A 21169-nucleotide genomic window follows, 5' to 3' on the forward strand; every position below is an offset into this window, starting at 1 on the left:
CGGCCCTTCCCCACCACCAGCTGCCAACGCCTCCGTCCTCCCAGCGTCGATGCTAATACCTGTGGTTTTCCTCCCTCCGGAAAAGGGGCTTTTCTCCCAGCTGGAGACGCTGGCAGCATCTTTCCGGGCTGGGCACAGGGCACTGCTCCCCACCACCCTCTTGGGAATGAGATGCTGCGGACTGGAAAATCCTGCTCTGGCTTGTCTGAGTCCTCGTCCTGGGACAAAACTCCCACGGCCGGGAAAGCACGGAGTCTGAAGAGCGATTACGTGCACAGTATGTGTATATACGTATACAAGTCTGCGTATGGCAAAGGTGCCCCGGCCACCCGTGCTGGTGCCGGGGTGCTGAAGGATTTCCCATCCCCGTGGTGGTTTCCCATGCCAACAGTTTCCCATCCCGAGGACGATATTATTTTGGGAGGTGATTTTCATGTGCGAGGGGAAGGGATGGGGCCGTCACTGGTGAGCCTGCAATGCCGACATGTGTGTGCTGCCCCATCCTGCCCCGGTGCTGGGGACGGAGAGGGGTCAGGGTGCTTTTGGGTTGGCTTCGTCCTCCCCGTGTCTGCCCTGAGGGGCAGCTGCTGCTCCCAGCTGTCCCGGTACTGTGTGACCATGATGGGGAGCCCGGGGGTGGCCCTTTGGGGGGTCCCCAGGTGCTACCTGGGGGGTTGCTCCTGGGGATGGGGGTGCTGGTACTGGGGGTGCTGGTACTGGGGGTGCTGGTACTGGGGGTGGGGCGAGGATGTTGGTGTCAGGATGGCGTAGGGATGCTGGTACTGATATTCCCAGTACCAGCATGAGGTGGGGGTGCTGGTACTGGGGATGCTGGTACCAGTGCTGGGGCAGGGTGGGGATGCCAGTACTGCAGCTGTGATGCTGGTGCTGGGAATGTGATGCTGGTGCTGGTACTGGGGCGGTGACGCTGGTACTGGGGCGGTGACGCTGGTACTGGGGCGGTGACGCTGGTACTGGGGTGGTGACGCTGGTACTGGGGCGGTGACGCTGGTACTGGGGCAGTGACGCTGGTACTGGGGCGGTGACGCTGGTACTGGGGTGGTGACGCTGGTACTGGGGCGGTGACGCTGGTACTGGGGCGGTGATGCTGGATCCCGTACTGGGATGATGAAGCCGGTACTGGTGCTGGGATGATGGTGATGGTGATGATGATGATTGATGATGATTGATGATGATGGTAGCGATGCCGGTACCGGTGCAGGGATGATGACGATGACGATGACGATGACGATGACGATGACGATGACGATGGCGTTGCTGTTCCGGGGCGGTTGTACTCACTTGTCACCGCTAGGCGGCGCCACAACGTCACGCGCCGCCGGCCAGGGGGCGTGGCCTCGGGGGGGTGGGTCCCCTCTCTGGGGGCGGGGCCTCGGCGCGGGTTCGCCGGCGTGGACGGCGGCCGCGGGGGGTCAAGACGGCGGAAGCGGAAGCGCCGTTGGACGGGTCGGGTGTCGACGTCATCACCATCATGGTGGGCAGAGGGGCCTCCCGCGTACCGGAGCGGTGAGTCCGTCTCTCCCGTCTTCTCCCCACGCAGCTCCGCGGCTTTTTCCCGGGGCTTGGGGCCTCCCAGGGGTCTGCCCCGGCGGCGTGCGGCCCGGTGCTGCGGGGAGCCGCGGGGCCCGGCGGGACCCTGACACCGGCGGCGTTGGCCCGTCGCGTTTAACGTGTGAGGGTGTGAGGGTACCCGGGCCCGGGGGGAGCGCGGATCCCCGGATCAGCGGTTTGACGTCTCCGTGCCCCGGGGTTTAGGTGGACCAAGTACGAGCCGCTGGGCAGGAGGATGCCGGGCACCCGCTTCATCGCCTTCAAGGTCCCCCTGAAGAAGGTGAGCACCCGCCGAGGTTCGGGGCAGAAAGCGGTGGCAGGAGGGTGTCGCTTTGCGATCGATGAGCGAATTCTTTCCAAAAAAATGCGAAAGAGCGTCAGTAGGTCTGGTCGTTGTTCGGGTTTGGTAAGTGGGTTATAACCCGGGGCAGAGAGGAGTACGGCACGGTCGCTGCTGTTTGACCGGTCAGAGCGTGTGATGGGATCGTGGCAACGTTCGCCGGGAATGGATCCTGGGGGTGTTGGAATGTTTCTGGGTGCTGGCAGCACTGCCCAGGCTCCCCGGGCACAGGGAGGTCTGAGCAGGCCGGCTCCCTGCGGGCAGGAGGGATGCCGCAGGCGCTGCCCGGTGAGGGTGGTGCCAGCGCTGAGTTTTGGGAGCGGAGGCCATGAGGGGTCGGTGTGGCAGTGCCGCTGGCGCACGAGCCGCCCACCCAGCTGTGCCTGGAGGTCCCTGCCGCTCTGTGCTGGTTTGAGTGCTGCAGTTATGCCTAAAACAGCTGTGGGTCGTGTCCATGGGGTTCGTGGAGCTTGTGACAGGGAGCAGTGCTGTGTGTTCACCTCCGTTTGAGCTGAAGGCCTGTTTTATAGCTTTCACCAAACGAGAACTTCAGTTTCTGGGTGTGTTTGTCATGCTGCAGTGCTTTGCCGGCCCGGTCTCAAGTCGCCTGTCAGTTCTGGAAACCCTCAGCTGAACAGTTGAAAGCAGTGAGGGCCTGAGTGCGTTCTGGTTTGGCTCGGTGTAACTTGTGTGTCAGTCTGCATCTGCCTTTGCTCGATGCCTGCGTCTTTCTCTCTGAGGGGACAATCTTTGGGAGGTTCTGAGGCATGAACCTCTTCCCACTAGTCACAACGCACCCGAGTTTAATGTCTGCTCTTAAACATTATTTTCCCCTCAGAGCTTTGATCACAACCTTCATCCGGAGGAGAGATTTTCACCTCGAGACCTCATTAAGAAAATTAAAGAGCAGAAGGAAGAACTGGGCCTGATCATTGACCTGACATACACAACTCGTTACTACGGGCCAGAGGTCAGTCCTGGTCTTGCTGTCAGGGAAGTGAAACTCTGTGTAAGCCCTGAGATAAAGTGGAAGATGCTTTTTGCAAGAAGATAACTTTAAAGAGTGTGAGGTACTCGAATTCTCTGGCAGGGGGACGAGGTGAAGCATTGCAGGCCCATCGGGATGGCGATGGTCTTCAAGCCCCATCGTGCAGATCCTTTTTGTACCAAGCAGCGCAGGTTTTGGGATACCCTAAAGATGTTTTTTATAGGGTGTCCTGAGCACAAAGCTTTGGCTTGTGGTATCAAATGTGTGGGTACTTGCTTGGAAAGATGTTCTGTGCTCTGCGTATGCTTCATCTTCCCCAGCGGGGGGAAGAGCAAAGGCACGAGAAATAAAAATGCTGCTCTGGAATATTGGTACTATGTCAAGGGAGCAAAGCAAAAGTTTTCTTACCCAAAACTGTGTTGTTACTCTTTGGGCTTAGTTGAAAAGCTCGGCATCTTCTGGCTTGTGGTCTGTGGTTCTTAATTGATAAGAATCCTTGTGCTTTTTCTGGAAATTAGTGACTGACTTTCTTGTAGGAGCTCCCAGCCACTCTCCACTACTCAAAGATCTTGACAATGGGACATGACATACCAAACAAGAACACCATTTTTCAATTCAAATGCATTGTAAAAAAGTTTTTGAGAGACAACAAAGACAACGGTAAGCGTGGAGTTCCCTTATGTTGCTGTTGTTGGGAAGAGTGCTGCAGACTTGGATGATCCAGTGATGTTTTAATGAACGGCATGAATTTCTTTTCTTCCACTTGGCGTGCGAATGTTGAGGCGATAAGATCGGTTTGTTGTGGTAAAGGAATTCATGCTGGCTCTCAGAGTCGAGTTTGTAAAATCATATGTAAATACCGATTGCTTTTTGGTAGTTAGTGCTCAGAAGTGTGGGATGGCTTTTAAATACGTCTTCCCTGCAGTGAGCTGTGTGTAGATGAGCTCAGGGAATTCAATGAGTTAACGAGCTGAATCGCTGGTGCTAATTAGACATAAATGTGGTGGTGATGTTGCGTGGTCATTTCTGTTTGTTTACACTTGTTCCGGTTGCGTCTTGGGGAAAGAGCACTTAAATATAACCTGATTGTTTTGCATTACAGATAAACTCATCGGAGTTCATTGCACACATGGTTTAAACAGAACCGGCTACCTGGTTTGTAGGTGAGTTGTCCTTCGTGAAACTGAGTTAAGCAGTGGTGTTGCCAGCTTCTTGTTACTCTGGGAGGAAATAGTGTTGCACCAGTAAAACGAGTGAAGTGACCTGCCTAATCCCAGACTTGCAAGGATTTAAAGCTTTTTGGCTTTGAGAAGGTGGTTGTTGGAGGCACGTTTTATCCCCGATTTCAGCAGACCAAATGCCGATACTCTCTTCTGGTGTGTAAATAGAAACTCTTGAAACTTCTCAGTTATTCTTTCTTTTTGAATCATTGCTAACCTGTCAGCGTTTCCCTAGTTAATTGTGTAATTAGAGCTTTCTTGCTGATCTGTTCAGGTACCTGATTGACGTTGAAGGCATGGAGCCAAATACTGCAATAGAGTGTACGTACGTTCTTGTTCGCACGGGAAATGTTTATCGTGGGCTTGTGGTTTTAGATGGTCAAAAGGTTTGGGCCTGCTGGAGGAGGAGAGGTGTTGGGGGTTCTGTGAAGTGATTTGAAAGAAGGAATTAAGTTTATGGCCCAACTGTGGAGCTAACGAGAGTTAACCGACCCTGGGGGGATGCTGCGTGGAATCGCCCTATGTGACCCGAGTGTGGAAGTATAGATTGAAGGGCTTAAAATCCTTCTGAAGGTTTTAAGTTCTCTGCAACCCCAAAGATGAGATTGTTCAGAGTGTCGGTCTAACTCAGACCCATCTCTCTCCAGTGTTCAACAGAGCTCGAGGGCATCCTATTGAGAGACCCAACTACATCCAAGATCTTTGCAAGAGAGCTGTAAAAAAGTAAGTCGTCTTGCGCGTGTAAGCAAGTGCACGTGCCAAGGGAGAGCTGCTGTCGAGCAGCAGATGTTAAACGTGACTAGCTCCTAGGAAGGGAGGTAGAATGGGCCAGTGGGTGCGGAGGAAGGGGGGCAGTTGGGAGACCTGGGTTTAAAAATCCCCACAGGCCTGTTGCCCTCCCCTATTTTCAGGGGTTTTTAAGTGTAAAAGAGCTGTAGTGATCACTTGGTGAATGGTTTGTGGGTGCAGTTGAGACACACGGAATTCTTTTTAAGGAACTGTGGACTAAAGAATTCGGGCTCAGACCCCTTCAAAGAAAAGGCTGGCGCTGCACCAAACACTAAAAAGCAGATGGCCAAACTTCGTCTGTCGAACCAATCCACCGTAGCGGTGCCCAGGTACATTTTTGCTTCTTGCCTCTCTACGTGCCATACGGCTGAGTGGACAGAACAAAAGGAGCTGCTTTCACATTTTCAAGAAACTTAAATTTAGATGTTTACAAGCCGCAACTCACACAAGAGAGCGCCTGTTGCCTTTCCAGCTCTGCGGTGGCGGGGGGAACCTCCCTGCAGCTTGTCTGGAGCCAACGGATCAACGTTGAAGCGTTCCTTGTGTCTACAGCAGCAAAGCTGCTCTTCTGAATAACGCGCTTGCGCCTGTAGATGTGGAATAACATAACTGACAGCATTGGTGGGGCTGAAACATTCTCAAGCTGTCTAAGAGATTTCAGGGAGAGGAGGACTTTGAGTTGGATGCTGGGTGAGGCAGCTCTTCCCCGAGAGTGAAGCGGTAACTTGCTGTTTCTGGGCTGCTCCCATCTCAGCAGGGACAGCAGGGGAACAGCAAACGCAGGTCAAGAGCTTCCTCTTGACCTGGGGTGCACGTCCCAGGTGGGAGACGGCGTCTGGCAGCTCTGAAACCGCTCAGGAGCAGACGCGTGGTAGCCAGTGCCCGCTTTGGGTGGAGCCAGTGCCCGCTTTGGGTGGAGCGGTGGCTCATTCAGCCCTGCTCTTCAGGGACATACAGTTTCCTGCTGAAAAACTTCCCTTACTGTAAAAAAAAAAAAAAAAATCAGTGTGTAGGAAATAAGCTGCGAGCTGGGTGTTCTTCCTGGGTGTCGCGTCGGTCAGGCTGAAGCAAAAGGGACCAGAGGGGCCGAGGGGATGCACAGCCAGCCCCTCCGGGCTCCGCGTAGGGAGGCTGAACGGGGCCGTGGCTTCTCCTGGTTCTGATTTCCAAATTTTCTTCCAGCATCAAGAAGAACCGCAGGCGAGGCGCCAAGGTGCAGGCACACCACCAGGAGCACGAGGCGATGGAGCAAAGGCGGCCGTGCAGTTTGGCGGCGAGGAACTGTCGGGTTTCGTTACCCACTAACGAGCGGCGCAATGGACTGTGTTTCCCCCCTCAGAGCTCCCGCATCTTCCCACCTCAGGAGAAAACGCAAGCGGCCAGGAAACGCAGGCGCCAGCGTAGGAAACCTGTTGCGATGGCGTAGGGAACGTTGTACGCAATGAAAGCCCGTCTTCACCCTGGAGGAGCTCTGACATTGGGTCTCTCATCGCTTGAACGAGCAGCTTTGCTGTAACCTCCACCAGCAGTCGGGAACTGCACGTGCAGGTGTTCTTAATCTTAACACAGCTCTTTTTTAAAAAAAAAAAATAATTTTTTTCTTTTCTTGTCTTCCCCCATCTCTTGGTACTTTTTACAGATCTCAAGAGAAATTTTTTTGTAGCGCTATGTCATACCGGAGTCGTAGCTCCGCTCCTCAGGGATGCGGAGAATAAACGTGGACCCAGTCAGAGCTGGAATTGCCCTAAACGAATGTCCTCAGGAACGCCGCTCAACGAAAAGGCCTTTTCCTTGATTTCCTTAACACATAGCAAGAAATAAGATTTGGCTTGAAACTAGATTTTTTTTTTTTCCCCCCCCTTTTCATCTGCTTTTGCCCAAGTAAATCGCGGCGGTGCGCCACGCTCGAGCCCCGTTGGGCAGCGGTTGTTTCAGGCTCTGCGCGTCGGCTCTCCCCCGAGCGGAGGGTTGTTGGTCGGTGGGCTCTGACCTCTCCACCGGGCCGTTTTGGGGTGAGAACGGGTGTTTTCGGGGTGGGAAGTGAGCTCCGTCAGCCGGGAAGGGAGCTGCCCCTTTAAGCTTCAGGGCTGTTCTCTGACGTCATGACGCCGGCTTTCCGCTAAGGGAAAGGAAGCCGCCGCTCGGCCGGGCGGAAGTGGGCGGTGACTGCAGCGTGCCTGGATGTTGCGGCGGCTCCTGATTGGCTGTTGAAAGCGAGACAGGGGACGGACCGTCGTTTTTTCGGCGACAACCCGGAAGCGCTGAGGGGAGGCGGCGGGTGGCGGCGCCCTCCCAGCTGCAGGTCGGGGCCGGGCCCGGGGGAGCCGCTCCTCGCTTGAGGGGCCGGGGCCTGGAGGGGGAGGCGGCTTGGGGACGGGGGGGGTTCCCTTTCTCTCCTGTTGGGGGGGGGTGTGTGTGTATCGGGGTTCCGCTCGGGAGGCTGCGGTCGGGGGGGCTCTGGCCCTTTGTGGGGGGGGGGAGGATCTGGCTTGGCGCTCCCCTTGCTCTGTTGTGGGGGGCTGGGAGCCCGTGGGGCTTTGATTTGGGGGGTCTTCTCGGTTTTTTTAGAGGGGAGGGGCAGGGACAGGCGGTTCTGGGGGGGTCGTCTGCTCTCCCTTGCAGGCAAAGGGCGGTGGGAGTTCTGGAGGGCTCTGGTTTGGGAGGCGGGTGGAAGGTTTCCTCTCTCTTGGTGGGCCGTAGCTTGGAGCGGGGAGGGTCTGTAGTTTGGGGGCTAGCAGCTTAGGGGGCGGTTTGGGCACTGCCTTTATCTTGAGGGGTGCTGTGGGAATTAGAGGGGGAGCTGTGGGTCGGGGGCACTGGGGGTTATGTTATGTGAGTGCTATCTGTTCTTTCTTGGGGGAGAAGGACTGCAGAACTTGGCAGGGGGGGCTTTGTTTTGGGGAGGTGACTGAGAGCTCTGCCCTGGGGGGGCAATGGAGACCCCCCTCACCCACACACACCCCCCTGGCAGAAGCACCAGTGCGGAGAAGCTGAAGCCCACTCTGAGCTGAGGTTCTGTCACACCTCCTGAATGAACACTGTGGCATGGCAGCATCTGGCAGGACCGAATCCCACAGCCCTTATTTAGGGCAAGAGGCATGTGGAGGTCCTTCCAGGGTGCAGGCTGAGAAACGTGGGCCGGCCTGCCTTAAAAGGGGGGGCTTCTGCTTCGAGGTAGCCCCAGGAAGGCAACTCCTTCACCGCTCGAGATCCTCAGGCGGTGCTTAGCTCAGCTCAGAACCTTTCCCCCATTTAGGAAGGAGATGCAGTAAATCGTGACGTCGTGTGCATGGCAGTCGCGTTGCTGGAAGGCTTGCGAAGCGCTCTGGATTCAGCGCTGTGATTTCATAGGAAGTTTAACCCTTACGCTGCTCCGGGGTGGCTTTTTTGGGGGAAAACTGCTTTTGGTGTAGAACATTGCAGAGAGTTTCTGGGCTTGCTGCCCCTCAAACAGTCTCAGCGCTTCCTCAGCTTTGAATTTATTGGCTTGTGCCGTGGGGCTGTGTGTGAGAAAGGATTTGTCGGAGCCAAGCAGGAGGCAGACGCATGGATCAGGTCGAGGTGCATTCCTGGGGTGACGGGTGTGTCTCTCGCAGCACAGGGGAGAGAGAGATTGCAGTTGTGCCCGAGCGAGAGCAATTTGGGATTGAGCTTGTTGGGTAGGGATGGATGTGCCGAGCAGCAGGGCTGGAAGGATGGCCTTCAGCTCTGTCCTCTTCTCACTGCTGTGTAAGCAAAACGGCGAACGCTGCAGCGTTGAAACCCTGTGTAAAGCCACTCTGCTCGAGTCTGAACGAAACGCTTTGGCCATCTCACCCCAAACTAGTGACCGCCACTAGTTCTGTTGCCTGGAGAGATAACTGGGAAGGATGTGCTACTTTGGGTAGAGTCTGGATGGGTCAAACCCTAGCTTGCAATCGCTTACCGAGGACTGATCTTGAATTTGTGACTGCCTTTCAGGTCGTAAAGGTAAATATCCAAGCACTGCGCCCAAAATGAGCTGGACTTTTCCCAAATTCCTCCCTCAAGACCTAGCTTGGCTCATGTATTAAATGCTTTTCTGCTGAGGGGGGGTGATTTCTATCGAGAAAAGGCAGTCCTGAGGAAACTGGATGAGATGCTTGGTTTACACCGATTTTGATGCGCTTGACTTTCCTCCCACCACAGAGTTCATCAGCCTTGCGGCAGCTTTGATGTGTGTCGTAATGCCTGACCACGCCGACGTCTGCCTCCCGCCGGAGGAGCGAGTCCGAAGGCTGATCCAGGTGGGAAGTGCGGTGGAAGTGAATGAGGACGTCCCGCCACGACGCTACTACCGCTCTGGAGTGGAAATCCTCCGCATGGCCACCATTTACTCAGAGGAAGGCAATATTGAACATGCCTTTATTTTGTACAACAAATATATCACGTAAGAGCAACGTTGCTTCATTTGCAAAGTAACTCGTGTGGATACGAGGGCTTGTGGGTTTGGGGTTGCATATTTTGAGTGTGTCTAAACACCCTGAGGCCTTGTTGAGCTGGAAGAACTGCGTTCTGTCCAGAACTCTGTTCCTTTTGAATTCTGGTTACCCCACAGCTGAGGATACAACTGGTTAGGCTAACCGGATGATGTCGTAAAGGTGTGAGGCGTAAGCTCGCAAACGCCGCTTGCCTCTTTGCAAGAGGTTTGTAAAAGTTCCCTTCTAAACTGATCCTGTATACCTGTCCATCTGCTAGTGGAGACTCCTGTCAGCAGGAGGGAGGTTTTGGCTCCCTGTACGTCAAAGCTTCCTGGTGTTTTATCACAGCAGAATGGCTAGATTGGCCTCGATTGTCGCTAGGATGGCCGTGACATCATACGGATTGGCAAGGATCCATGGTCAGGGATCTCGGTATCGTGTATCTACCTGGAAAGGATCTGGGCTGGTTGGTGGTTCCTCTTTGGAGGAGAAGCCTGCTTTACACTTAAGTTACTACAGCTTTTTACAGCAGGCAGTGAGTTCTTCCTTCAGGTGCAGGGACTGGTTGTAGGTTTAGTTTTACATCTCAGAAAGAATATAATCCACCACCACCACCCCCAAACACGCACGCGTACACCCAAGCCCTTTGCAGGAGGGATGTGGGGAAGAGCTCTGGGTCCAAAGAACCTGATCCCAATCAACTGCTGAGTTTCTTGGGTACCGAGCACCCTTCTAGAAAGCCCCAGGTCATATGTAAACCCAGCCAAGACCCTGTTTGGTGTTTCAGCTGTAGGGGTTGTCAGTATAGACAAGTGCAGAGCTGCATATTCTTGCTGTCATCTCCACAGCTGGCCAGAAACAAGCCATCTTGGGTCTGAAAACCCCGCTGCCGTGCTCACTGAGCTGGAGCGTACGCCGTGCTAACGTGGTGACGTGGTGTCAGGTCTGGATTGTGTCTGAGCAGCCCGGAGTACGAGCGGAGCAAATGTGCCTCTGTGTAGCTGTGCCTGTCGGTGTTTAAAGGGCTGAAAATAGTGATCCTCAGAAAATATCCCAATGGCACAGTGTGTCCTGTTTCTGTAGGTTTTTTAGCCAAAAGCCTGTCACTCTTGCTTTCACCCAGTGCCACTCTGGTGTGGTCTCTGCTGTGCCCATGCTACCCGCTTATCCAGAATGTGGTTGGCATCTCCGTCGGCTTTTTCTTTCCCTGCTCCCGTGTACAGGGTTCCTGCCCCTTAAATCCAACACATTTTTCTCTGATTAGCTTTTCTTCCTGCCTTGCACTTCCTGAGCTTTTATGGGCATTGTAGTGAGTACCCTGGGAGGCTGCACGGGGAGCTGGGAAGTGTAAAACCCTCGGGAAGGTTTCCAGGCTGGTTACGTAGCTGAGGCCAAGGGAGAAAGTCTTTAACTAAACAAATGAACTAAAAGCACCTTTGCTGTTTCATTGTACCGATGATAGGTGCTGGAGTGTTTTCTCTCTAGCAGCTTTCAAACGCTCATGGCATTTACGTTACCCTGGCTGCTGGGCTACCAGGAAGGTGAAAAAAACCTTCCCTCAGGGCTGTGATTTCTCCATTGCTGATGAATATGAGCTGTTGCCCTGGATTGTATTAAGACATGAACTTAATGTCACTATGTCATTTCTTTAAATGAAGCCGTGAAGCTGTAGCACAGGCAGTAGGCTTGATGTAGGGTTTTCTAGCTGTCCTTCCCCAAGGGCGTGATCCAGAAGGCAAGAGTTGGGCACTGGTAATTGGAGCCTCTCATGGGATTTGCACTACTCTTCCCTTTGTAGAAATGGGACTGGAATTCTTCCTTCCCCCCTCCCCGGCATCTGCAGTCAGTGCTGTGGCTGTCGTTTTCTCAGAGCCCAGCTCTCTGCTGGAGTGTACGGCCTAGTGCAGGCGCTTTCTGATCAGGCTGCACCTTTGGGAACTTTTATATGTGTCTTGTCACCTTGCAAGACATCTGCTTGCTCGTTGTCTTGAACAGCTTCTTCTGCGTTGATCTGAGTGGATGTTTTCCTTTAATTGCCACCAGGCACACTAGGTTTGATTTTGCTAGAGCCAAATATGAAAAGAAACTTAAGACGTGAATTTTCTGTGGTGTTTGGGCCTTCTGGTTTGCCTGCGTGGCTGTGAGCTGCTAGGATTGGCTCTGGGGGTTTGCGTGGGGTGTTGAAAGGGACTCAAGAGACGCTGGCTTGGCGTGCTGTAGCGGTGCTTAAAAATAGCCTGCGATGTGGCTGCTCAGTGCCAAACAGCTGCTGCTCATAGTGGACTTGGGAGCAGGCGGAGGTTTGAACAAGCCCAAAACTCCTGGCGTTTCAGTCTTGCCAAGCCTCAGCTGGGCTGTCGATAGGAAATGTGAACCGTTCCTGCCCTTCCTCTGCCTCCATCCCCACCCCGCCGCTGCCTGGTCTTGCCCCAGAGTTTTCCTCTGGCTGCCTGAGTCTTCCTCGCATCCTGCTGCCCACTTCTTCCCCCCTTCCTGGCTTGTGGAAACCCAGCTGTCTCTGCTGTTTTTTCCATCCTCTCCAGGCCAGCATCTGCTCTTAATCCTTCTTAATTAATCCCTTCCATTTTAATCTGCTAGCTGTTGGCAATGATCACAGCCTTGTTTTGTCTCCTCGACACAGTGACCTACTTCGCAACCACCAGCTGGGAGCGGGGACCTTGCTGGGCGTTTCGGATGGAGCCACGGCTTCTCCGTGGCTCCGGGCTGTGACGTGGTTATGTTGATCCTGCGGTCTCTGGCGAGAGCATCCTCGCGCTCTCTGTAGCAACCAGGAGCGTTCGGGGTTGCAAAAAGTCCTTTCTTTTCCAAGAGGACTGAGGTTTTGAAGCAACTGGGTTCATTTGCTGCACACGCAGAGGCTTCTCGACGTGAAGAGCGTTCTCGCTCTGTCCTCTCTGAGTTTTTCCCCACTTGGCTCTGCTTGGTTTGTTTGTGCTGCTCCCTGGGGCACAGTCTAGTCCTCACTTCTCTTTTTCCTTGTGCGGGGGCACAATCTCTAAAGGAGCTGGAGACCATCCTCCTTCAGGTGCTGAAGCAGTGTAGCAAAGAGCCATCAAGGAGGGCAGGTGGTTGTGGGTTTTTTTGGGGGTGGGGGGGGTGGGGTGTTGGGTTTGTTTGGGTTTTTTTTCATTATGCCCACAGGCTTTATGGACACTCAGAGCAAGCACAGCTCCGCTTGCAGGAAACAAGGACCCAGCTGAGCTTGCCGTGAGCTCAGCCTGAGCACATGGTCAGCAAGCGCACCGCTGGGGACATGTTTGCAGAGATAAGTCGGATGCCTCAAGCCTAAGGAGCCTCATAGAGCTGAGCCCGAGTGAATTGCCCCGTGCTTTTAGACTTTTCTCCTTGTTCTAGTGCTTGCAGTACTCCTTTCTCTGTATTTTCACCACTGTGTCCTGCAGAGCTCCCTGGAAGGGATGGTGGGACGGTTATTCTGTCTGTAGAGAAGCTGAAGATTAACCTGTTTGTAGTTGTGCTGGGAGTGTTGTGATGTTGAGCTCAGTCTTGATTTCCCTCCCAGAATTCTGCACAGAAACAGCCCTGCTGCCTGAAATACTGCCCTGATCTTAAGGGGTGTTCTGGTCACAGAGCCAAATGTGATGTTGTGAACTTGCTGTTAGCTTACCTGCAAGTTTTCTCTTTTCAAGGTCTGAGTTAATTTTTCCCGTCTCTTGCACAAACCGTTTGTTCCCCCATACGGAAGGACGGTGTGAGCACTGAGTCAGCTGAGTCCTTGAGCTTGTGTGTAATCCCCTTGAATGCTCACAGAGGGGTGGGCAGGTGCCCAAGGACCTTCCTGAATCACTGCCAGCGTCCTTGGTGTTTTAGACCGGCTTATTAATGTTTCTGTTCAAAACAAATGTATCTATCCCTGAGGATCGTCTCCAAAGTCCAGGTGGAAGAAAAATCTCCTGCGTGAGGTGCTCTCCTGGGACTGAATGAGATCTCTTGTGAGCCCTAAAGAGCTCGGAAGGCCATTATATGAGGGAGGGTTTCCTGCAGAAAGGCAGGCAGCTGTCCTGGTTGTGGGGAGCAAGGGGACAGTGTTGGAGGAGAATGATCCGTACCCCCAAAATGCCACTTACTGTCTTGTGCTTGTCCCTTTCTGCTGTGACTCAGAAATGCAGTTTCTCTCCTGTGTTTACAGGCTCTTCATTGAGAAGTTGCCGCAGCACCGTGATTACAAAACTGCTGTCATACCTGAAAAGAGGGAGACAATGAAAGTAAGTAGTAATGTTGCCAAGTGTTTAATGGCTGCTGTGGGAAAAGTTTTGGGGTCATCAGTCTTGGGTTTTCATGGCTCTGGGATGAGTGATCCACACAGACGCTGAGAAGCCTTGGCTTGACCAGGCAGTCCTGACCCCTTGGGAGTTACGATCTGGGTGGTTCTTACCCCGTTGTACTGGTCCTGGGCTGGATGTGGTTGTCCAATTTACTTTCTGTTGAGCGTCCTTTCTTTCCTGTTAAACTCTCTGCTTTTTAAAGCCCACGTGGCTTTTCCATGCTTGGTGGCAGGATGCCCAATGTGGCTGGTGGCCCTCAAGGGATTTGCCAGGGGATTCTTGGGGATTGCTCACAGCCACAAGAAGCTACTGCTCCTGTGCTCCACGTGGACTGGAAGAGCGAAGGACGATGCTGCCTAAGCTCTTGCTAGTGGTGTTGGCGGTGCTGTCTGTGGCATGCAGCTACAATGTGCCTGGCCGCAGCCTGCCAGCCTGTCTGCACGTGGTGCTGGAGCTGCTCAGCCCTTCCTGCCTTGTTAAACACGCAAATGGTTTATAATCTCTGGGTGATGTGTCTGTTTGGGTCTTGTTTTTCTTGCCCTGGGGCTATCACATTCTTAAGACCATGCTTCCTCCCTTCAGAAACTGAAAGAAGTAGCCTTCCCCAGAGCTGAAGAGCTCAAGGAGGAGCTATTAAAGAGGTACGCCAAGGACTATGCTAAGTACGAGGAGCAGAAGGTGAGTGAGAGGAGACTGGAGGCCTGTGCTCCCCAGAAGACCCTCAGCCACAAAGGGTTTGGAAGAGGGCAGGTCTCCAGGGCTCCCTGGGTGCTCTGAAATGTGAAGTCTGGGTAGTCCCAGCTTGCAGGGTCCAGCCTCGTCACCGTCAGCCCAGGGCTGTCCCGATGACGTGTCTGCTGCCATTATGTAGGTGAATCTCTCATAGGCATCCCTGCATCTCTCTTCACTGTGCATCCTGGTGCCGGTCTGAGCTGGAACTGTTGTTTGGTTGGTTTTTTTTCTTTGTCCCAACATGAGATCAAGGTCTTATGATCCAGAAGCTCAGCAGGCGGCTGGTAACAGCGTGGGCAAGGACCTGGGGTTCTGTGAGCAAAGCAGAAAACTCTGCAGTCACTTTTGCTGTGGGCAAGTGCGATTTTAGAGATAGGATAGAGGGAAATCAACCTGGAATTACATTTCTGTGAAAGAGGGAGGGTAAGGTTTTTCTGCCCTAGGCTAGCTGGCCCTGCTGATGGAAGTGTGGATCTCTGTTTTGCAGGCCAAAGCTTCCTTGCAGGGAGTGCTGCTTGCTGGTTACCTTTTGCACATCCTTTAGAAGTAGTCTAGCATTGCTGAGGGCCTCCAGTGTGTAGGCTTCGTATTCTACCTTGGGCTAGTGTTCCCCTGTTGGCTGATGTCCCTTGGTGTATTTCTCCTTGCAGAAGGAGGAAGAGGAATTTGCACGCAATTTGGCTTTGCAGCAGCAGCAGCTGGAAAAGGAGCGAAATCGGGTAGCTCTGATGAAGCAGCAGCAGGCAGAGCAAGAGCAGTTTCACGCCTTCGAGGAGATGATTCGACGACAGGAGCTGGAGAAGGAACGTCTACGGATAGTGCGGGAATTTGGAAAGCCAGAGCCAAGTCCTGAGTCTCTGGATGGACCCCTCATCCCTGGCGTGGAAAAGCCCCCGACTGATTTAATCCCGAAGGTTCCCATCTCTCCAGTTCACCCTGCAAGTCCGTCAGCGGGGACTGTCTCATCCAAACCTCCTGTTGTGGACAGATCTTTGAAACCCAGTGCTTTGGGGAGTGCAGAAAACAGTTAGTACATCTCTGCACCTTTTTTTCCTTGCTGAGGCTGAGCCAAACACGGCTGAGGAGCTGATTTGTCTGGGAGGCTCTTGGAAGTATCTGATCATGGTTCCATCCCTTCTGGGGGTTTGGCCTTCCAAGTCACTGGATGTTCTCCCCATTGTCCAGTAACGGTTTGCAGGGCTGGGGAGAACTGTCTCCTCTTGGGAATCAGCCCCCCACGCTTCTCCGGCCCAGTCTCTCTGTTGCTCTAGAGTCTACAACCTATTTGGCTTTCCTAGATCCAAATACTTATTGGAGATTGAGGTTTAGTTCCTGGCTAGGCTGACTGAATTCTCCTCTTCTGCTAAATATGGCTCCAAAAATACTGATTTGGGCACTTGCGAACGACTGGTTGTAGACCAGTGACGCATCTTGCTTTAAGTGGCATTTTGAAAGTGTGTGTGGTTCATTTTCTTTAACAAAATACTTGGGTTTTGACATACTGCTAAAGGTCTCTTTCTCTCTACTCGTCCTTCTTTTGAAAGAGGTAGAGAGTGTCCTTTATGAAGTGTCACAGTGACTTCATTTATCTGTGACTGCTTTTGTAAGGGTAGACATTAGAGCGGTTAATGTTTCCAGCCTGAATTTTCTCAGTCTAGTCCCTCCAGATACCGACCTGAGGGAATGTTTCTCCAGTGTCCCCGACTGTCATCGCTCATTGTGCTCCCGTTCTCCCCACAGATACAAGTATGGATGTCCTTCGCCAGGTCATCGTCCCTAGGGAGCTCTGCCAGAAATTCCTCCAGCTGGCTGATGCCAACACGATTCGGGGTGTGGAGACGTGTGGGATCCTCTGCGGTAAGCTGGTAAGGTGGTAATCCTAATTAAGCCCCTGGAAGTGGTGCAGGGGCCTCTTGTCAAGGTGTGCAATGGCTTTGAAAATGGCTGGAGGACCCTGATTTTTGCCACGGAAGGCTGTAGTGCAGTTTCACTGATGACTACGGTTTCATGGGAGCGTTAGGGATGATCTGCCTCTCTTTTTTCTTTTTCTTTTCTTTTTTTTTTTTTTTTTTTTTTGCACAAGGCTGTGCAGACACTGACTGGAAACAGTTAATTCTCCCCAGAAGAGTTTGCTTGCACAGGTATCTATTGGCAGCTCTAGCCTATCTCCCCTGAGTCACTTGGGGCTGCTTTGCTTGCAGAAGTTCGCTTTGAAATGAAGTTGTTTGATGTAGCAACTTTCTGCAATTCAGCTGCTTCCAGACACTTGGTGATTATTTAATTATGAGGCATCATCTCTTAGTGAGTGGAGAGATTTACTTTGGTTGGGTGTCCAGGACTTCTCTGAGCAATCGTGGGTGTTCTGCACAGCAGGGAAAATGAAATAGGAAGCTGTGGGTCCTGCTCAGACTCAGAAAATCCTGCGACTCCTTTGTCAGTAACTTGCAGTTACCATTTCTGTGGCCTGTAAATGGACGGTAGATGCATCCGTGGGCTTGTTTCCGGACCTGCTGTTCCCTTGGCTGGGCCCCTGAGTGATGAACGCAGAAGTACGACGTTTCCAAAGCTTAGGAAATTAATTACCTTGGCACCAGTGGGCGGCAGCAGTGTTTCCTGCTTGGGGGGTGTCTGAGGGGGTAACAGCCTCCCTGTGCTGCCTTGCAGATGAGGAATGAGTTCACGATAACCCATGTCATCGTTCCCAAGCAGTATGGAGGCCCCGATTATTGCAACACGGAGAATGAAGAGGAGCTCTTCATGATCCAGGATCAGCACGGCCTTGTTACGTTAGGCTGGATTCATGTGAGTCTTTCATTCCTGTCTCACTTCCCAACTGGCCCGGCGTTCAGCCGGGAGGGAAAGGGCTGCGTGGAGCAGGGTTGGCGGAGGAGAAGTTACTGTAGGAGATGGCCTGGAGCAGGCAGCAGCATTCTCTGGTTGGATTTCTCCCTCTGGTGCAGTCTCTTGTCACTGTTTGAAGTTTAGATCCCTTCCTAAAGCATCAGGCTGTTTGAACTTGGGGTATTGGGCGTGAAGCTGATGTTTCACCCAGCTAAAAGCTGACAGCAGAGGCAGTGCCGGGCCATCCCGAGCCCCTGCTGTCAGCGCAAGGCCTCTCCCATGATGCGTCCCCGTAGTAGCGCTGCTTCTCGCAGACAGCTGCGTGCTGCTCTGCCGTGGGATGTGCCAGTTCCAGATTCCTCCGTTGGCTTCAGCGCTGCCCTGCTGCCTGTCCCCGCGGAGCCTTTGGCAGTCGGATTGGTGCCAAGCAAAACGTTTGGTGCTGCTGAGTAATCTCTCGAAAGCAGCAGCTGCCTTGACAAATAAATGCCTGCTGCGTGTGCCTGATAAGTGTGGGGTGTCTGCTTTTGGTGTTAACTCTTCAGTGACGGCCCTGCGATGTCCAGAGACCCTCAAGAATCCTTTTGACCTTTTTGCTGGTCTTGGCAACGAAAAAACCTAACGAGCAAAAAGGGAAAGACCTTTTGGCAAGAGTTAGGCTGTGAAATCTAGCTGTCAGGTAGAGTTGGGTAAGGCAGCGGTTGTCTGTGATCGTACAACCCTTGGCCATTTCAGTGGAATGTGATATCTTGAAGTGCCTTGGCAGTGTGTCAGGTGTCTGGTGATGCCGTGCCCCAGGGGCAGCTGCATGGCAGAAACGTGTGAAGTGCCCCACAGGGAGCCGTGCGTGAAAGCAAGGACAGAGTTGTGTCTTAAAGCGTGACTGTATGTGGGATGTGGCCGGAAATGTAGAGCTCTTCCTGTACTTCCAAATGGAAAAGGAGAGCAGATGTTTTGGAGCAATCCGAAACCATTTTCAGCATGGAAGCGTGTCCTCTGTGCCATCCGAGGAGCTGTGTCTCTCTTGTTACAACCTTCTCTTGGCAGACGTGGTCCTGCGGACTAGTCCTCCAACCCTGCCGTAACTTCCTCTCTTTTATGTTGCCCTGCGTTTCAGACTCACCCCACGCAGACAGCCTTTCTCTCCAGCGTCGACCTGCACACGCACTGCTCCTACCAGATGATGTTGCCGGAGTCCATTGCTATCGTGTGTTCTCCGAAATACCAGGAGTAAGTACGGATGTGATGTGGGGAAGGCCTTTCCCTCTGCTGCCCAACAAAAAGGTTGGGCAGGAGGTCTAGCCTCTTCAGAAGGTATTGAGGGGTTTTTTACCACGACCCTTCCTCTGTTGGATTCCTGATGTGGGAATAAAATGTCAAGCTGTGCAATGAAAGCTTTACCAAAAGAGGCTGGAAGAGTACATGTGATTTGACACGTGATTCGACAGCTTTTCTGAGCTGGTCTGGGGGGCTGTGGTTGCCCACTGGTGAAAGAAGACGGGTGACCTCCTTGAGACACGAGGAGGTGCTTCTATTTGCAGAGACTTGAGCTACACAGAGCTTGTGTTTGTTTGCTCTAGGACGGGGTTTTTCAAGCTGACAGAGCACGGCCTGGAGGAGATATCCTCCTGCCGTCAGAAAGGATTCCACCCGCACTCCAAAGACACCCCGCTCTTCACTGTAAGTCACCTCAGGAGGCAGCGGGGGCTGTGGGGACCGCGAGTCGGCGTCTTGGACGCTTCACTTAAATTTGGGAACATCTGAATAACCCCCTGTCCCCTCTTTTTCTTCCAGACCTGCAACCACGTGTCAGTAGTCGAGAGAGAGGTGGTCCTGATGGATCTCCGATAAGCCTCTTGCCTTAACCATTTACAGAAAACCATCTACCTTCTTTCTAGGCCTAGGGATTTTTTTTTTCCTCCTGTAGCAAATGATTTCTACCGTGTAGTGATCCTTCCCCTTCCTCCCCCAATAATCGCGGTGAAATCAGTGCCCTGACCTCAGCGGAGCACGTGAAACCTCTGTGCCTGGCGTCGGGCTGGCGAAGTGGCGCTGAGGTTCAAGGTGTGGGGAAAAGCTAACTGGAAATTCAAAGACAGAAGCTAACACTGAAGCAATTATTTAATACTCTAATCTATGGCTTGAACAGCTTCTTGGGGGGGGGTTCCCCATGATTTGCTGCAACCATGAGGTATGGAAACCTCTTCAAGTGCTTTCCAAAGTGGGACTTGCCCAAATTAACCCATATTTTGTTTCGCCCCTCTCTCCGGGTTGCAGTGGTTTCAGTGCAGCTGGCTGGACTAGATAAGTCTTTGCTATAGTTTAAGATTTGAACCTTCCTAACCCCTCTCACCTCGTGCAAGAGCTTACTGCCGCTGAGCTGGAGCGAGTCCTGCTTGCAGGTACTCAGGTCTTTGCCCGGTGGGGTAAGGAGGGGCCCAACCTCCTTTGGGACCCCTTATTTCAGTGTTTCAGGGGAGAAGGTGCCTGGGAGCGGCACTGCTTTGCACGAGCTGCCTCGTTCCAGCAGCAGCGAGGGGTGTCTGGTTACGTTATTCCTTTTCCTGGATGCGGGATTTGCTCCGGCCCTTGGGCCGCCCGGCGAGGGCTTGGGTTTGGCTTGGTGACGGTGTCGCCGTGGAGGAGGCCCTTGGTCCCTCGGCTGCAGTGCTGTCGTGTGAAGGCTCTGCAAGGCCGTCGTCTCTCTCAGACGGGACTCCAGCAGCTTCCGCCGCTTTGATCCTCAAAGATTGCTGCCCCTGATTGCCTCTGCACTTCTCAAAGCAGTATGAAGTCTGTCCTCACCAAAAACAAGCGCCATGACATCACTGTTATGCGGTACATCAGCCAGAGCCACTCTCCTCCCGGTGACTCTCGTGGGATGCCGAGCAGCGCTTTTCCTTTTCCGTGCGATCCAGGCTCAGCCTCCGCCCTCGCGGCTGCCGGCGTTGAAAGGGAAGCAGCGGTGCTGAAAGGTGGAAGGCAGCTGGCCGCAGCGGCCTGGGCGGGATCCCCAATGTCTCCGCATCCGCGGGCAGGACGCTCTGATGGTCGGCACCTGGCCGTGCGGGGACGGGGAGGCGGCTGGAGTGGCCTTCCCACCTGGCACGCGTACACCAGTGTTCTATATGCCACGTCCTTGCACTTCTACGTAGGCGGTTCTTTGGTGTACGGTTTGACAGGGATTGTATTCTTTTGGCGGGGTTTCTTTTGCTGCTTTGTGTTCTTCAAGCTAACCCACTGGGTTGGAGGGGTCCGGCGTGGCTGAGAGCGCGGCGGGAATCCATTTATTTAGGCGACTGGTTATTTATAACACCCCCTCCTCGACTCCTGCGTGACAAACTGCTGCCGCCATCGTTTTTTGAAGTGGGTTTTGGAAATGGGCTGCCCCTGGCCGTGGGAGGGAAGGATGTCTGTGGGAACTAACTTTCAGCCCTAATTTATTGAAGCCGTGCTCAGGGCTGGGTTTTGCAGCCTCGGCGTAGGGGTGTTCATCCCACGGCTCTGGGCAGAAGGGAGCACTCTGCTCTTCGCCCCGAACATCCCGGGGACATGAGGTGTGAAAGCCTGTCTGGCAAAGCAGCGACTCCTTCGAATGGGTGGTGAATATCACAAGGAATTTCTCTCGACCCCTCAGCCCTGAAGGTCTCGGGCTGAGCTGACCCCGGCATCGAGCACCAGCCCTTGGCAAATTGCTGCTTCCTTCATAAGTCGTCCCAGTGACCGATAAACCCTCGTGGAGAATTTTTCGAATACCTCCTGCTGCGGCCGTACGTAGGGGCTGCGTTTCTCGCGTCAGCGGCCAGCTGCTGCCTCGCACCCGGCCCTGCTCTCAGAGCTGGCGGCTTTTTATTCACATTTTTTCACTTACAAGTCCCTGAGTCATCAGTTTGTGCCTGGGGCCGAATGCCGATATCCTGGCACTGCTGCCTGCGTCCCACTCG

At 53.4% G+C, this 21169-nt stretch overlaps 2 protein-coding genes across 4 annotated transcripts; both read left to right on the top strand.

The window, feature by feature from the left end:
* Positions 1–1427: 1427 nt before the first annotated feature.
* DUSP11 (dual specificity phosphatase 11) lies at positions 1428–6641 on the top strand. The gene is made up of 9 exons (XM_075736746.1): positions 1428–1527; positions 1777–1852; positions 2751–2882; positions 3437–3560; positions 4003–4063; positions 4395–4441; positions 4768–4843; positions 5116–5238; positions 6092–6641. The coding sequence occupies exons 1-9, from the start codon at positions 1493–1495 to the stop codon at positions 6333–6335; spliced, it is 918 nt and encodes a 305-aa protein (XP_075592861.1). The 5' UTR covers positions 1428–1492; the 3' UTR covers positions 6336–6641.
* Positions 6330–20417, top strand: STAMBP (STAM binding protein). 3 transcript variants are annotated; one of them, XM_075736743.1, is made up of 10 exons: positions 6330–6457; positions 9077–9317; positions 13517–13592; positions 14235–14330; positions 15035–15410; positions 16125–16249; positions 17049–17186; positions 18343–18455; positions 18806–18905; positions 19020–19457. In XM_075736743.1, exons 2-10 carry the CDS (start codon positions 9103–9105, stop codon positions 19074–19076), a joined length of 1296 nt encoding a protein of 431 aa, XP_075592858.1. In that variant the 5' UTR covers positions 6330–6457; positions 9077–9102; the 3' UTR covers positions 19077–19457. The 3 variants fall into 3 exon arrangements, with proteins under 3 accessions (XP_075592858.1, XP_075592856.1, XP_075592859.1); XM_075736741.1 differs by lacking the exon at positions 6330–6457 and adding an exon at positions 7087–7211 and having other exon boundaries at positions 19020–20417; XM_075736744.1 differs by lacking the exon at positions 6330–6457 and adding an exon at positions 7496–8878.
* The last annotated feature ends 752 nt before the right edge of the window (positions 20418–21169 follow it).

This window comes from Balearica regulorum, chromosome 27, assembly GCF_011004875.1.
Source record: "Balearica regulorum gibbericeps isolate bBalReg1 chromosome 27, bBalReg1.pri, whole genome shotgun sequence".
Classification (NCBI taxonomy): Eukaryota; Metazoa; Chordata; class Aves; order Gruiformes; family Gruidae; genus Balearica; species Balearica regulorum.